This window comes from Equus quagga, chromosome 2 (genome assembly GCF_021613505.1).
Source record: "Equus quagga isolate Etosha38 chromosome 2, UCLA_HA_Equagga_1.0, whole genome shotgun sequence".
Lineage (NCBI taxonomy): Eukaryota > Metazoa > Chordata > Mammalia > Perissodactyla > Equidae > Equus > Equus quagga.
In genome coordinates, this window is record NC_060268.1 from 58,723,932 (window position 1) to 58,741,136 (window position 17,205).

Here is a 17,205-nt window from a genome sequence, read left to right on the forward strand (position 1 = left end):
TGGAAATTTTAATCCAAATTAATAAATACTTAGATGAATTTAAGGATGATGCCTCCAAAAAATGCAATTCATTTTAAAATGTGTTAAGCTAAGCAAAATAAAATTTTCCTTACCCTAACTATAGTAGTCAACTTGCAAATAGTCAAACCATATTTGTAAATAGATCCCTTGGGAGAGTCTCTTGAGCTTCTGTTGAAAATACAACACTTCGCTTGACCTTCTCCACAGCACTATCCAGAATGGAGGTCGGGTCTTAAATGCACAGAGGGTCTTCTTGGCTTTTCCGGGAGGTGATTTGCATAAGTTCAATAAGAATTGGTTCTCTTTCCTACCAAAACATAATTGGAGAAACCAAATGTGTAACCAAGACCAGCCAGGTGGGTCAAATTTAGACATGAATTTCTTTTTTTTTCAATAATTTTATTGAGATCATAATGGTTTATAATATTGTGTAATTTATTTTTCGCAAGGAAGAGTAGCCTTGTGCTAAGATCTGCTGTCAATCCTCCTCTTTTTGCTGAGGAAGATTGGCCCTGAGTTAACATCTGTGCCAATCATCCTCTGTTTTATATGTGGCATGCCTGCCACAGCATGGCTTGCTAAGCCGTGCATAGCTCCACGCCCAGGATCCGAACCGAAGTAGAACCTATGAACTTAACCACTACACCACCGGGCTGGCCCCAAACATTGTGTAATTTTAGAGATGAATTTCCTCTAACGAGGTTAAACTTTCCCATGGATAAGGAGCAAGGACTGTACTTCATATATGCAAACGATGCTACAAAACCCTCCAAGGAAATGAGTTATGGAGTCATAACCTTACAGGTAGTAAAGGTTGCCACTTCTAGGCAAACCAGAAACATTGACAAACTTTAGAGAGCTGCAGAAGAGATTTGGAACTTGATGATGAAAACCTGGTGAGGTGAAATTTGGTGTTTGGCTCCTGGCCTCAGCAAACGCATGGATAAGGTAAGGAGAAAGTATTTCTGGCATGGTGGAAGGAATGGACACTCAACCCTAGGGCTTTACAAAATTTATGGGCAAAAGTTGCTTCTAATCTTATGGCTCTAACTTTGTTCACCATTTAGCAAGGAGGCCTTTGTGCATTTATAGATGCCTCTTGTTGCATCTCTGAATTAAAACATGACACATGTTGGGGCTGGCCTGATGGTGCAGTGGTTAAGTTCGCACGTTCTGCTTTGGCGGCCCAGGGTTCGCTGATTCAGATCCTGGGTGCAGACAGGGCGCTGCTTGTCAAGCCATGCTGTGGTAGGCATCCCACATATAAAGTGGAGGAAGATGGGCACGGATGTTAGCTCAGGGCTAATCTTCCTCAAAAAAAAAAAAAGAAAAAAAAGACACACAGAATAACATTTAAATAATTCAGGCTCATAAACTGCATGAAATAGTTACCACCAGACTGAATCACCATACAATATTCATTTGGAAATTCCTCCCAAATATAGGACGCTGGTTTAAAGGAATAATATCAATGTGGATACAAATACTTCTGGCAACAATGATTGTGTATTTTTTGTATGCCTACTTGCCTCTATTTGTTAAAAAATGTATAAAGTGATTAACTAGGCAAGAAATTTAACTAATGTCCTTTTTTGGACCAAGACAGATCTTTTAAAATTATCTGAGCCAAAGAGAGAGGCTTTAAAAGAAAAATTGTCCCAAATCTGATCCAGGACAGAACTTTTTTTCTTCTTGAATGATTTAACTCACAACTTCCTTCTGGAAAGAAATTATGATTCCTGGTAAAAGTGCTTAGAAAATTTTCTGATGAATTTAAGAATATTAAGACTCGTTCTGGAAAACTAGTCACCCACCCACTCAGCTGACATCAGTCAAGAGTCTTAGTGACCTTTTAATCAAACATTTTTTTTTTATGTGTAGTCTAACAATGATTATCTAACCTTTCACCAAAAGCGAATTTCTAAACTGGGACTATCGGAGGCCTTTCCCCTTAAAGTAAGATTGTAATAAAACTTTGACTAACGAATTAGTCTTAACTAAATTGTCTGAAGTGTTTTCTTTAACACTGGGGCCAACTATATGCCATGTAGGTCCCCTCAAAGGAAGCTTACTTGCTTGTGAAAGGTGGGGACAACAAAATTCAGGCAAATTAACACACAATGATTACTTACCAAGTTGTCTGACATTCCTCAGACACATTATTGAGCAGTTCGTCTTCAAGACGAAGCTATTCAAAAAGTGCTGTGTTTGGGAATGATTAAACTTCAAGTACCTCATTTATTAAAAGGAAAGACTGATAGACTTTGATTTTATTCTACTCTTGGACTTTGATTTAGTCAGAGACTGGAAAAGATATTTGGTTATACTGTAACCAGGAGCAAGGGGTCAAAGACATCAAATTAAGGATTATAAATAAGGGTCAATGCCATAGGAAGTCTCAAATGCCATAGCTAAGGTGAAAGTGTGGCTCCAGAATGTGCTTTCTTGGAGAAAGCACTTACTTTCTTCCATTGTTTCACATGAGCTTCTGTCCAAACTTCCAATACTTTGCAAATGTTTTTGAATTGCTTCCAGCAAAAAATGTGCCTGTTGAAAAATCATTTGATCACTGAGATCATTTTACTTCAGCATGAAGATGACTTCCCTCTAGATACCCATTCCTCTTCTCAACCGCGCCGTTACACATGGAGGCATCAAGTCAGTGCTTACCCCCTATAATTTTGGGCTTAATTGCCCTATCTTTTTCAAATATGCCCTCACTAATTCTACTTTGTTTCCCTCCTCTGGGTTTAATATAAAAATTGGCCCCTAGGAGAAATATGTTGTCCCAGTGGTACCGTAATTTAACCCTTCCCCTGTTCTTGGATATTTAGTTAGGTTTTTTTTTTTTAACCATCTTAAACAATGTTTCAGTGAGCATCCTTGTACGTCTATCTCTGCTCCTGTGTGTTCTCATTTTCTTACATCACCAATTTTAGATTTCATTTTATTTTCCATGAAGTTTTCTCTACTGAGAAGAGAATGTGCCGCTCTCAGGGACTTGGCAGAATTATTGTCCAAACTGAATTATTAAATTGGCTTCTGAGTGTAAGTGATGCTTGTAAAAATCAGGGTAAGAACAAACTCCTAGCCAAGGGCTAGCCCGCCCCTGCAGGTGTCAGCTGACAATGGATGGAAGTAAAACAGCCTGACTGGGAAATACTACAGAGCCGTCTCCACCACCTTGAAGCCTTTGCTGGCTGTCAGCCTAGCAGGCATCTCATCTTCAGTGTGGGGAGGCGGGAGGTTGAGAATCAGCACAGTGCTTACTCTTAGGCCCTGGAGCTCTGGGCAGGACGCTTCCTGGCACCTTAACTCTGGGCTGAGACTAAAATGCCAGTGAGGTGAGAAGGCAGGACCCTGGACAGCTCAGTGGGTGTTTCACCTACTTGCACATCCCACCATTCTTAGGAAAAGAGTTGTCTTTCATACTGCGTTTTTCCTTTTATTTATTTATTTATTATTAATTAATTAATTAAGCAGAAAAGCTAACTGGTTGGCCCCAGGTGAAAATCTCCTGAGTTTAAAGGGCCTGGGTTTTGTCATTACACAATTGGTCCCTCCTGATAATAATTTCTAAATTACCTTTCCTTTTCACTGCTTTTTGAAGCTTATAGATTGATAAGAAATTGAAGGCCAAGTGACTAGCTCAAGGCCACAGGGCTGGCCGTTGCAAGGGTGGACAGGACTAGAACTTAGTTCTTCTGATGCCTTGGTATTCACTTATTCAGCAGTTACAGAGCACAAATAATGTATTTATTAGTTACAATACAGGCTAAGTTTCTGTAACAAAGGGAAACACAATGTCTCAAGTAATACCAAAGCTTACTTCTCTCATACATAACTCTCCAGAGTTGCACAGCTGGTGCAGGGCAGGTAGGGTGTTCTGTTCCAGGAGGTCATTCAGGGACCCAGATTCCTTCTATCTTGTTGCCCGGGTCCACAAACTTTTTCTGTAAAGGGCCAAATAGTAAATATTTTAGGCTTTGTGGGCCACAGAGTCATCGTCACAACTGTTCACTTCTGCTAATGTAGTGCAAAAGCAGATACTGACATTAGGTAAGCAAATGGGCATGGCTGTATTCCAATAAAACTTTATTTGCAAAAACAGGCTGCAGGTCAGATCTGGTCCATAGGTTGTAATTTACTGACCTCTGCCCTTAGATATCCTTTTCATCATTTCATCTGTGTCCCAGACAGAGGAAAGAAGTGGATGGGTTGAAATTATAAAACACGATCCATAGATAAAACATTGTGGCGTAGTCACACAGTGGAATACTATGAAAACAAGAATGAATGAACCACAGCTACACACTACAACTTGGATGAATGCCACAGATATAATGTTAAGCAAGAGAAGCCAGACACAAAAGTTACATATTGATTGAGTCCATTTATATAAAGCATAAAAATAGGTAAAACTAATCTGTGGTACTAAAAGTCAGGATGGTAGTTGCCTTTGTGGGCGATAGTGACCAGAAGGGGATACAAGAAGACTTCTGGGTTCCGGCAATGTTCTATTTCTTCATCTGGATGATGTGTTCCCACACACAAGTGTGTTCACATGTGAAAATTCACTAAGCCATAGCTTAATATTTGTGTGCTTTTCTATATGTATGCTATACTTCAATAAAAAAGTTTACATAAATTGAAAAAAAAAGGTGATTCAGGAGTAGGGTATTCGGGGCCGGCTCATGGAGCAGCAGTTAAGTTCGCACGTTCTGCTTCGGCGGCCCGGGGTTCGCCAGTTCGGATCCCTGGTTCGAACACGGCACCGCTTGGCAAGCCATGCTGTGGCAGGCGTCCCACATATAAAAAAAGTAGAGGAAAGTGGGCACGTATGTTAGCTCAGAACCAGTCTTCCTCAGCAAAAAGAGGAGGATTGGCAGCAGTTAGCTCAGGGCTAATAGTCCTCAAAAAAAAAAAAAAAAAAAAAAAAGAAGTAGGGTACTACTACTTCTCGAATCACCTGGGGTGGGGCAGGTTCTTCTTAAAGGGGACATGACCCCCTTTAAGGACCCCATGACACTCTTCCAAAGCAGACAGGGAGGATTGTGGCCAACGAGTCACTTTAGGACACACATTGGAGTGGTTATCCAGCTCACAGCCTTTCTCTCTTGGTTACCTGATGGGCATAAAATTTGAGGTGGCCATCCATGGTCCCTCACTCCCTGGCCATAACAACTGACCTAAAATGTGGGTAATGACCCAGGCCAGGAAAGTTACAGTCCTTTCCCAGGAATTGCCAAACTGGATCTGAGAAAAGGGACTCCTTTCTCTCCAGCTGTGAGTGAGAGCCTGGATATTTTGCAGCCTGGTCCAGCTTCCTGGAGATGGCTAGACTGTGGGAATGAGCCTGATACCCAGAGAGAAGCAGGGAGAGAGCTAGACAGAGAAAGAGCTAAGAATCTTCAGGCTCCTGGTTCCAGCTATCCCTAAGGTCAGCTCCACCCTGCTCTTCCCAGTTACATGAGCCATAAACTCCTTTTGTGCTTAAGAGAATTAGTGTTGGGTTCCTCGCTCTCGAACACTATCAGCTGCATTTCTCTCCAAAATGCACCCTGAATCCAACCACTTTTCACCGCCTCTACGGCCGCTGTCCCAGCCCAACACACTACTCTCTCTTGCCTGGAGGAATCCAACAGCCTCCCTCCTGATAGGTCTCCCAGCTTCTCTCTTGCTCCCTTGCAATCCATTCTGCACCCAACAGGCCAAGTGATCTTAGATAAATGTCAATCAAATCATGTCACTTCCTGCCTAAAACTCTCCAGAGGCTTCTCATTATATCCAAACTCCTTGTCCTGTTTTATAAGGCCCTGCACGATCTGCTTCTGTCTACTCTCCAACTATATACTGTGCCACTTCCCTCATCGCTGTGCTTCAGCTACATTGTCCTTCTTTTTGTTTCTTGAACTCATTAAGCTCATTATTTCTCCAGTGACTTTGCATCTGCTGTCCCAGCTCTTTCCACGGTTAGCTCCTCGCCATTCTGTTTTTAACATAGCAATGTAGTAGTCATAGCTCCCCAATGCCATCTCTTTATATATCGTTTGGTTGTTTAAATTATTCACAGAAATTGTCACTAGCTGATATTATTTTATTTATGTTTTTGCTTACTTTTTTGCTGCCTGTCTATCCTCCCAGAGGTGAGCTCCAGGAAAGCAGTGTTCTCACCTGTCTTGTTTACCATGTATCCACATAGTAGGTGCTCAAGTCTAGTATTTATTGAATGAATGAATGAGTTACTAAATGATGAGGGGCTGGAGTTCTGTGGAGGCCCCTAGGTTCCCTGCTGGATCTCCGTTCCTCTGTACTCTGTTGCTGTTCACAGTGTTGACCAGTGCTTAACTCAGAGGCACTTGCAACTGTCACTTGACCTCACTCAATCTCAGTTTCCTCATTTGTGAAACTGGACCCCTACTCCTTGCTGAGCCAACCCCAAGGGTTTTGGGAGATGCAAGGAGCCAGTGGGTGGAAAAGCCCAGAGCCCACTGATGATCAGAATTGAATGGGTCTGGCCTGGTTGGGGAAGCCCCTTGCTCCTGCTTCCCTACCAAGCCCTTCCCACTCGATGCTATTTGGCCTGGCCTGCTCCCTCCTCTCTGGGTCACTCACACGGTCTCACTTGCCTTGCCTCTCCTGATGCCTAGCCCTCTAAAGGTCTTATTTTATAGCTTCTTGTAAGGAATCCACATGAGGCCATGACCTTCCCTGTGAGAAAGCACAGGCTGTAAAAGTCCTGCTCTGTGGTTAAATATTGATAACACCAGGAAGTAGAGGCCTGGCGTGGTCACGCCACACATCCTCTTGCAATGTGGTCCCCCCAGACCAAGGGACCTCCTCAGCCTCTTCCCCTGGGCTGGCACGAGGGTCTGGATGTTTTCTCTGTACTTGAGGCCAACATATAAGAAGGAAAGCATTGGGCTCCTGGTTCTTTCGGATTGTGAAAGTCAGGTGGAGCCTGTTTGCCCTCTGAGGCCACTCATTCAAGAGGTCAGTCACCCCGGAGTGACAGAGAAGTCTCCAGGCATGGGCGTGTGCTAAGAGCAGAGCTACCAGACGGGCCCAGCTGCCACAGGCCATGCAGCACTGCCCCCCAGGATCAGCTGTGTGGAGAGCTCAGGTGCAAAGACCATCCGGTGCTCCTGTGAGAGGAGGAGGAGGAAGACACAGAAATCAGTGCTGCTTCCAACAGCAGGCCCCAGAAACCCAGGATCGAGGGTGAGTGTCTTCAACCTCCCACAGGGATGGGTGGCCCAGGTGTCTGTGCAGGAATCACAGTCCAATGGCAGATGGTTAAGCCCTGTTTAAAATGCAGGAATCTCCCAGAGGGGCCTAAGGAGATATGACAATTAAAAGCAATATGATGTCCTGGATGGGATCCTGGAACAGGAAAGAGACATTGATGGAAAAATGAATGAAATCCAAATAAATCATGAAGTTTAGTTAATTATTTTTTAAAAGCTCGGACATTAATAAGATGCTCACTCTGGAAGGAAACTAGATAAGTGCTCTGAGGGACATGTGTCCTCTGCTTCTGTGGCATTTAACATAGTCAGGGAGGGCTGACTTTGTTGCTGACTTTGTTCTGGATTTGTATCTATTTTGTCATTTTGGTTTTTTGTTTGTTGGTATATGTTTACCATAACAATATTATGTATATTTTTAAAACACACATTCCACTGTGGATATCAGCCCACATGCAAGTGTGTATACTTATCCGATTAGTTCCAGTACCACACTGTCTTGATTACTGTAGCTTTATAGTAAGTCTTGGAGTCAGGTAGTGTCAGTCCTGTAACTTTTTGTTCTTTTCCTTCAATATTGTGTTGACTATTCTGGGTCTTTGGCCCCTCCATATAAATCATAGAATCAGTTTGTTGATATCCATGAAATAACTTGGGATTTTGATTGGGATGTGTTGAATCTACAGATAAAGTTGGGGAGAAATGACTTCTTGATTAGTTCCATTAATTAAACATCCAAAATTGAAATTATTGTCTCAAAAGGTATAAAATACAATATGTACATACATTTAAAAATACATACACATATACAAAATATATATTTAAAGTATACACACAAAAATACATACATTTAAAAAAAGTAATTACATGTATTGTTTTCATGAAGGCAGTGTGTAGTCACAAGAAATGTATACAATACAGAAGTGTTCAAAGTGAACGTCCCATGTGCCTAGGCCCCATCCCACTTCCCTAGACGGAGTCGGTGTTTGGTATCTTGACCTCTGCACTCTTTCCTCTGTGGGTATGGGGGGGTGGTCTGCGTATGCGACAGGGGCCTATGGCCAATGTTACTAATTAATCCAGGTACTCCCGCATCTCAGATTGGACAGAAAGTCACAACTCTTCTTAGCAAGTGCTCTGAACAGACAGTTGGAGCTGGAGCGCAAGATCACATCACTTAGACATCTGAGTGGTTGTATTATATATATCCCTCAAGTGGGTACGTGGGTGGTGTGCATCCGAGGACTTGAAAGTCTGAAAATGGTCTCTCTCCCCGACCTCCATCTCTACCTTGACGCACTAATGATCATTCATATATGAAAAAACTTTGTTCAGTATTATATTTGTGTCAAAATATTTTCTCTCAAAATCTGTAGATGTTTCTTCAGTTTTCTCAGAATATTCAGAGCTGGAGGAAACGCTGATGTCAGTCCTTTTATTAGCACCTTGTTTTTCTGCTTGGCCGTTTGCCATCCAGTTGTTTTTGAACGTTCCTGGCTCAGCATCCAAAGGCTATTTTGGAAGGCGGTTTCAGAGTGGGGGAACCCGAGGTCGCCTTGGGGCCTCTCTGGTTTTCTCTTTGCTTTTGTTGTTGGCATTAGCCTCATGACATGTTTTCGTCATGTTCAAGACTGCTCAAGATTGGTCTGTTCAAGACTCTGCTCCTGTTTTATTGCTTCTGTTACTTTTATCTCCAGCCCTGTTTCCTTTTTCCTCTTCCTCCAGAGATGACTATTCTAATGTGTTTAACGTCTTTTTAAAAAATGTGTTTTTGTAAAATGTGCGTTGTTGTTTTGTGTGTAGACATTTTGAATTTTCATAAACGGTCTGGCATGCCCCCTTGTGATCCCTGGGGATAATTCTTTGGGACAGAACTGCTGTGTCATGGGGTGTGTACACTCACTTTGACTAATTTGCTCTCTAGGTAGCTGCCCAGTCTACACTCCCTCTGTCAGTGCATAAGGCCATAGCCCCAGAGCCCCGTCAGCACACAGCATTATCCAGCTTCCAAACTGTGCCCATCTAGTAGATATCAAGTAGCATCTCATTTTTGTTTTAATTTTCTTTCTTCTGATTACCAAAGAGTTTAAGCATTTTTCACATGCCTGCGAGCCTTTTGAGTTCCCTATTTCGTAAACTGTTTGTTTATGTCCTTTACCCATTATTAGGATTCCCGTCTTTTTCTTGTTCATTTGCAGGAACTCTTTATATATTCTAGAAATCAGTCCCTTTGTGGTTTTAAGCACCGCAAGTATCTCATCCCATTCAGAAATGTGTTTGTTACTGTATCGATGGTATTCTTCATTGAACAGATAATCTTATTTTTGATACAATCAAATTCATCAGTTTTTTGTCATTATTGAATTATTTGAGCTTTTATGGTTTTGTTTAAGAAGTCCTATCTCACTTCTATTCACTTTATATGTTTTCCTCTGACATTTAGGCCTTTAATTATGGAGTCTGTTTTTGTACATGCTGTTTGTTAGGTGTGCCTCCAGTCTTTTTTGTCCTCCGCACAGTGAGCCAGTTTTCCTCAGTCCATCTACTGGACAGTCCCCCTTTCCCTACTGGTTAGCAGAGCTACCTTTATCGTATGTCAGCTTCCTACGTGTACGTAGGTCTCTGAAATCTCTGTTCTGATCCTTTGGTATAGCGATTTGGCCTTGTCTTAAAACCACATTTTTTGTTACTTTGTCTCAACACCTGGTGGGGCCAGCCTCTACTCTTAGTCTTTCTCTTTTTCAAAGATTGACTTAGCTATTTGTGGACTTTCACTTTTTCTATAAAACTGTTACAATAAGTGTGTCAAGGTCCCCAAAAAAATCCAGTTGGAATTTTAATTGAGATTGCATTCAATTTATAGATTAATTTGGGGATAATTGGCATCTTTATATTTTGTCCTATAGTTTGTCCTATCTAAAAACATAAATGTCTCTCCATTTATTCAGATCACGTATTTTTTTTTGTTCTAGAGTTTTAAAATTTTCTCCATAGAGGTCTTTTGTGTTCTTGGATAAGTTAATCTAGGTGCTTTATGACTTTGATGCTGTTGTAAATATCTTATTTTTATTTAATTTTCCAGTTTCAATAATAATGTGAGAAATGCTATTGACCTTGTATACAGCAACCTTAATGAATGCTTCTATTAGTTCTAACTGTTTGTATTTCTAGGTAGATGATCGTGTCATCTGAAAATTGTGGGTTTTAATTCTATCCTGTCAAATCTCACACTTACTTCTTTTTCTTTCCTTATAGCACTTGCTAGGACTTCCAAGACAGTATTAAACTGTAATGGTCAAATTCAGCCAGCAAATTGTTGTCTTATCATTTATCTTAAAGGGAATGCATTTAAAATTTCTCTATTAAATATAATGTTTGCTGTACGATTTTTATATATTGCCTTCCTCAAGTTGAAGAAATTTCCTTCTACTCCAGGTTTACCAAGAGTTTTTATCGTACATATTAATCATATGATTTTTCCCTTATGGCCTATTAATGTGGTGAATTACATCATATAGTTTCTAATGTTGAACTTTCTTCCATTTCTGGTATTACACTTGATAATGATTTTCTTAATACATTGTTGAGTTTGGTTAACTAATACTTTATTTAGGATTTTTGCATCTACTTTCATAAGTGAATGGGCCTACCATTTTCTCTTCTTGTATGGTCCTCATCTAGTTCCGAAACCAACGTTAAATCAGCAGTTCAATTTGTGCTCTTTATTTTTGGGGAAAACTTGTTTAAAATAAGAATTAACTACTTATTGAAAATTTATCAGAACTCATGATTAAAGCCATCTAGGCCTGGGCTTTATTTTTTGGAGAAGAGGTCTTGGACCATTATTTCTATTTTTTTTATTATTACTTTTAGTCTCCAAGTTTCTTGTTTCTTCTTTGTATCATTTTGGTATTTTATATTTTTCTAGAATTTTATCCATTTCATCTAGGTTGTCAAGTTTATTAGCATATAGTTCAAAATACACTTTTATATTTTAAAATCTCTGGTCTTATTTTGATTCTATACTTTATTTGTGTCTTCTCTCTTTTTCTGGATCCATCTTGCCAGAGATTCATTTTATTAGCATATTTTTTTAAACGGGCTTTCGGTTTTGTTCATCTTCTCCGTTCTCCACCTCTATTTCATTGATTTCTGCCTCTATCTTTATTATTTCCTCTTTTGTTCTTCAGAGGACCCAGTGATCCAGAGGAGAGAAATTTGCCTAGACAACTTAACCAGAGGCATAGCCAGGTGAGGGGCCAGCTCCTAGGCTCTTAGCCCAAGGCTCACCTCTCCTGGCCCGCAGCCCTCCGGCCAGGAGCCCAGAGTAGCTGGGAGGACCAGATGCCACAGGCCGGCGCTGGGCTGAGGCATAGACCTGGTCTAATACAGTGGCTACTAGACTTAGTGACTATTGAGCACTTGAAATGTGGCTAGTTGGAATGTAGATACGCAGTGAGAGTAAAATTTACACCCAATTTCAAAGACAATACAAAAAAAGTAAAATATCTTGTTATATTGATTATATGTTGAAATGATCATATTTTGGATATACTGGATTAAACAGAATACGTTGTCAAAATTAATCCACCCTTTTTTAAATGTGGGTACTGGAAAATTTTATATTAAGGAGTACTAGTACTGTTAGTACAAGAACATGCCAACATTTGTGACTGTTGTGAGAGTGACTACGGTATAGTAAACACAGCTTAACCTGCTTTATTTTGTAGGGAAGGAAAAAGGCTCAAATTAAGGAAGGGATTTTATCCATGGAGCATGTTCAGGTTCTTCTATTGCAAACGACAGAAAACAACTCGGATAACTTGTCCAAAAAAGAAGTTATGGGGGGCGAGGGTGGTGCTGAGCTGAGGGCAGCACTGACCAATCAGGCCTGAGGGTGGCGGCAGTGTAAAGGGAGCTCTCAGCTTTCGGCAGCAGGAGCTCGCGGCGACTTTTCTCTGGACTTCCCCCTGCTACCTGCTCTGGGTAGCGGGCGTGCCAATCTCCCGGGGAGAGACTGTGATAGGCCCAGCCTTTGTCACGTGGGAGACAGGAGCCTGTGATTGGCCACCGCATGAAGGAACCTAAGTGGAGTGCTGTGAGCTGTAGAAGCTGGACCGGGATGCTGGACAGGCAAGAACGGAAGATGTCCCCTGCAAGGGTCCCACAGCCCGTCAGTGGCTCCTCACTCTCAGGTCAACGCTCCCCCATACGTGATGAGATTTCCCCACTTCTATGATCTCTGCCTCTCCAGGCCCCACCTGCTCCCGAGTTCCGGCTGTTTCGGTCCCGTAACTTTGGGCTGGAGGAGAGCTGGCCCAAAGTTGGGCAGGGAAGGGAGGTCAAACTGGGGTGGGACATCCGGTCATGCTCTCCTGTTTGTTTCCAGGGATCTTCAGGACTTTGCTCGGGGGCTGGAACCTAGGGAGGCCAGGAGGGCCAGCTGAGGGGCAAAGAAGCCTAAGGACTTCGTTGTCAGAAACGCACACCAACCAGGAGCAGGGGCATGGACCACAGTGAGGGGGTTACCCTAGACCCAGCTGGCACCGTGGTGCCTCAGGAGCTGCTGGAAGAAATGCTTTGGTTTTTTCGGGTAGAAGATGGTAAGTGGCAGGGGGATTGGTGGTGGTGGAGGAGGGGGGAGGGGGTGTGTGCTCTCATCACAAAGAATGGTCTCTAGCTGAAGTTCCCTGACATGGTCCCTCCTCCATGGACCCCTCTTGTGTGGCAAGCTGCACATTTCCTCCAAGGCAGGGACTGAGGCTGAGAGGTCTCAGTACCCAGAGTAGTCTGGCTGAACCACACCCTCCTTTTCTTAGGGCTTAGTCATTCATTTACTCATCCATCCAATCGCTCACAAATATTTATTAAGTTCCTCCTGTGTGCCAGGCACTGTTCTCAGCACTAGAGTTTCAGTAGTGAATAAAACACAAAAATTTCTGCCCTTATGGAGCATACATTCTAGTGAAAGAGGTAGAAAATAAACAAGACAAACAACTAAAATGCATAGCATATTGGTGATGAGAAGGAGAGAGATGAAGCAGAGAAAGGGAATAGGAAGTGTGCAAGGATAGGTAATGTGGTCCTGGAAGGTCTCACTAAGAAGGTGATGTTTGAATTAAGGTTTGCAGCAGGTAAAGGAATTAGCCATGCAGATTATGTGGGGGAAGAGCATTCCTGGGAGAAGGAACAGCAATTGCAAAAGCTCTGAGGCTGGATCCTGCCTCATTTTGGTACACTGTGGACAAATCTTGATTATCCAAATTCATATTAGCCACTTTATGTATTATCTGTGGACAATTGTTGACTTCAGTTTAACTGACACTCTGTCCTGCCTCCCTTCCTCTCTCCCTCCATCCCTTCTCTCTTCCTTCCTTTCCTTGCCCTGCCCAGGTCCGGTCCCCAGCAAAACTATGAAGATTATAAAATTTATGTTTACCCACCTCCCCTACTTCCCCACTATTGTCCAACTGCAGTGTTCTCCCCGATTCGATTAGGCTTCTCCAAAGCAGAGATGGTCTCCCCCTCCCCCACACTGGCGTTCCTGCAGGGTGGGGGGCTCATCTTCGCCTTAATTAGAGTCTCTCTACAACTCCTGGCCCACAGCAGGGGACAACTGATGCTGTGAGCTGGGTCTGAGGCCAAGCCCTAATTGTTAGAGGGCCTGAGAAGCACTCAGCCTCTTCTCAAGACTCTGTCCTGTGTGTCCCTCTCCAGCAACTCCCTGGAATTGTTCCATGTTTGCCCTGATGGGCGTGGTGGTCTCAATAAGCATGGTCCTCCTGGGAAGGAGCATCCAGGCAAACAGGTGAGGAGCTGGGGTGGGGGAGCTCTCTGGAGGGAGGGGGCCCTGCCCTCCCAAGGGAAATCTGGGGAGGGGTCATCTAGGGGCCTCGGCTGTCCACCCTTTGGGACAGCAAAATGCAGCTTTCAGGGTCCTTTGGGAACCCAAAGCTGTTGAAAAACTAGCAACTGTTGCCAGTTACCACCTGCTGGCCCTGCTCAGCAAACAGGGCAGGGCTGGTATGTCTCCGAGGTCGGGATCTATGGCTCTGGGTTCACATCCCAGCTCTGCCACTCGCTGGCAGGACAGGGCACTCAATATGTCCAGACCAGTTTCTCCTTTTATAAATGGTAAAATGACCCACTCCTTCCTCTTAGGATTGTGGGGAGTGCTCAGTGGGGCTAGTGCAGAGTTAGGGATGCTGTTAAAGGGAAAGCCTCTCCCTGCTCCAAGGCCAAACGCAGGGTGCAGATAGAGACGTGAGGTCAGTCGAGGCTCCTGGGGTAATTTTAACACTTTTATAATGACAATACCCCTTAACCCTGGATGCACAACAAAATCACCTGAGGAGGAATATTAAAAATACAGAATGCTGTGCCTCGCCTTGGAGATTCTGACACAAAGGGTCTGGGGTGGGACCTGGGCAGTGGCATTTTGTAAAAATCTCTAGATGATTCCAGGGCTCACTTTTGAGAGCTCCTTAAAGGCAGAGACCACATCTGACTCAACTTTGTTTCCTTGAGCAACTGGTACAGTGTCTGGTCCTAGAAATTACTCAATAAATGTTTGGTTCATTCGTCCCCATTCATTCATTCAACAATTACTATATATCCATCAGTCATCACTATCAGTAACTTTAAAACAATAATAATGAGAATCCCTCCCTCATATCTGTATGGTGCTTTACAATTTTAAAAGCACCTTCACATTCTGTCATTTGATCCTCAAGACAGCCCTGCAAGGTAGGGCAGGCACAGGTTATTTATTCCCATTGTACAGAATAAGATCATGGAGGATGCATGGAAGGGTTGGCCTAACCTCTGTGCTCTTCCTTCTATGCTATATTTTATACTTTCTGTGAATCGTCCTCACAGTTCTGCTATAAAGTCAAAAAGAAGTAACCCCACCTTGTTCCCATTGAGAGCTGGTTGTTATGAACCGCTATGGCCCTGTTCATCATTCATTCCACAGATAAGAGCTGAGCGCCTGCTCTGTGCCAAGCTCTGTGCGGACGGGGGAGCCACAGTAGAGGACAAGATAGATTCAGCCCCAGCCTGATGGAATTTACAGTTTGGTGGGGAGATGATTGTAGTTCAGAATGACAGATAGTGACTGTGGGACACGGGGAGTGTTGTGGGAGCACAGGGGTGGGATCTGGGGCCTTTGAGGCAAAGAGAGAGAGGGAGGGTGGGCTGAGGAAGCTTTCCAGACCAAGGGACAGCATGCAGCAAGCTCGAGGTGGGAAGAGGAGGGCCCCATGTGGCTGTAGTGTGGAGGGTGAGGAGGGCGGCGAGGAGAGGAAGGACAAGAGGTGGGCAGGACTAGAGTGCACAGGCCCGGGGGCATCCTAAGGGGTTCGGGTTCTAGCTCATGGGCATTCAGAGAAGGGCTTTGCATGGGGACAGGAAAGGTTTATGTTTTAGCAAGATCATTCTGGATGCAGGATATAGAAAGACCCAGAGCAGTGTGGCCTCGAAGAAGGTAACCTTGCCTCTCTCGCTCTGTCAGGAAGCATCCCCCTCAGCAAGATCAATTCAGAGACAAGGCGGCTGTCCACGGGAATCGTAGACACTGAGCTGCTCCCCCTGGGGCCCAAGAAGATTCTCAGGGCAGTCAGCTCTAACCACAGCTGGATCCCTCTGCTGTGGCCAGGAAGTCTAGGGGTAGCTTGAGTAAAACCACCTCAGAGGGAGGACATCTGGGGGAGTTATTGTAAGGAGGGCTGGGTCTTGAATGCCAGGTTAAGAAATTGGGCAGTGGGGAGCCACTGACGGTGCTTGAGCTGAGGAGCAATGTGTGCACAGTGGGGCTTTAGAAATATGACCGGTGTACATAGGCTGGTTTGGAGAAGTAAGCACCTGGAGGCAGAAAGGTTAGTGAGGAATTTCCTGTAGGAGTTTGTCTGGGGATTGGGGGTGGGGTGAGAAGGACCTGCACTGAGTAGAGTGACAGGCCTGGGATAGGAGAAAATGTGGTTTGATGAAAAGAACACAGGACTCCAGCAGGAGACTAAGTGCATGTCCCAGGTACCTTTGGCCTCTTTGAGGCACATTTCCTCACCTGTAAGGGGCAGCAATAATAACTGAGGTCACAGGTGGTGACAGAATTTGATGAGATGATGCACGGGCAAGTATAAGCTGTTTCTCTGTGAAAAGAACATGGAACCATCTTGGTTTTCTCCCCCAGCACTTCTCAGAACTGCAGACTGGATTTTCCCCTCCAACCCGCTGGCCCATTTGGGAGATTCAGTCCTGCCCCAACCACTCAGCACCCCAGCTCAGGGAACTCACATTCAACAGTGTTTTCTCTCCTCCCAGAAATCAAAAGATGCGGCCACCAGAAAAACAAACTTCAGAAGTCCTAGACTTGGTGGAGGCCGGAATCAAAGATGACAACAACCTGAGCATCCTAAGAGAGACTTTGCTCTCAGAGAAGCCAAATCTGGCCCAGGTGGAAACTGAGTTAAAAGAGAGAGATGTGCCATCAGCTCTCCTTCCAGACCCACAAGAATCTGAGAGCTAGTGAGAGCCCAGAGCAGAGCCGCATGTTGTTAGCAGATAAAATGAACTGCAATCAAACTAAACTACTGTTATTTAAAAAAAAAAAAACCCTTTTTATTAAAATGCTTCTGCAAGTGAGCAGTTGAAATTGCAGAGTTTGTTCAAATGGCGGTGGTCCACACACAAGTGGCTTGGAGCAAAAGCGGGAAATCCATAGCCAGCCTGTGGGTCAGGAGGCCTGGCCAGCACTCCTCATGTGGTCTTGAGGAGGTCACAGCCTCCCTCTGACTTCAGCTTCTCCTTTATAAAATGGGGCTGAAGGCTGGGTTAGAGCTGTTGTTTTCAATCCAAGCTCCTGGAACTGCTGAGAGGGAAGGAGCGGGATTCTGGGCTCAGAGTCTCCTTCCTGTCCCTTCCTCCCACCAAACCCTCT

The 17,205-nt window shown here is 43.8% G+C and overlaps 1 protein-coding gene across 3 annotated transcripts; it reads left to right on the top strand.

The window, feature by feature from the left end:
- The first annotated feature begins 4,988 nt into the window (after window positions 1-4,988).
- On the top strand, window positions 4,989-16,794 carry SLC51B (solute carrier family 51 subunit beta). Of its 3 annotated transcripts, none has more exons than XM_046653975.1 (4): window positions 4,989-7,242; window positions 12,658-12,871; window positions 13,986-14,076; window positions 16,590-16,794. In XM_046653975.1, exons 2-4 carry the CDS (start codon window positions 12,775-12,777, stop codon window positions 16,792-16,794), a joined length of 393 nt encoding a protein of 130 aa, XP_046509931.1. In that variant the 5' UTR covers window positions 4,989-7,242; window positions 12,658-12,774. The 3 variants fall into 3 exon arrangements, with proteins under 3 accessions (XP_046509931.1, XP_046509930.1, XP_046509932.1); XM_046653974.1 differs by lacking the exon at window positions 4,989-7,242 and adding an exon at window positions 11,537-12,463; XM_046653976.1 differs by lacking the exon at window positions 4,989-7,242 and adding an exon at window positions 11,537-12,401.
- Window positions 16,795-17,205: the final 411 nt, after the last annotated feature.

What these genes read in the sequence shown, in the direction of transcription:
- SLC51B (XM_046653975.1), top strand. Translation starts at nt 12,775, where the DNA reads ATGGACCACAGTGAGGGGGTTACCCTAGACCCAGCTGGCACCGTGGTG. An exon ending in GTTTTTTCGGGTAGAAGATG is followed by an intron (nt 12,872 to 13,985) that starts GTAAGTGGCAGG and finishes GTCCCTCTCCAG; the next exon opens with CAACTCCCTGGAATTGTTCC. An exon ending in AGGAGCATCCAGGCAAACAG is followed by an intron (nt 14,077 to 16,589) that starts GTGAGGAGCTGG and finishes CTCTCCTCCCAG; the next exon opens with AAATCAAAAGATGCGGCCAC.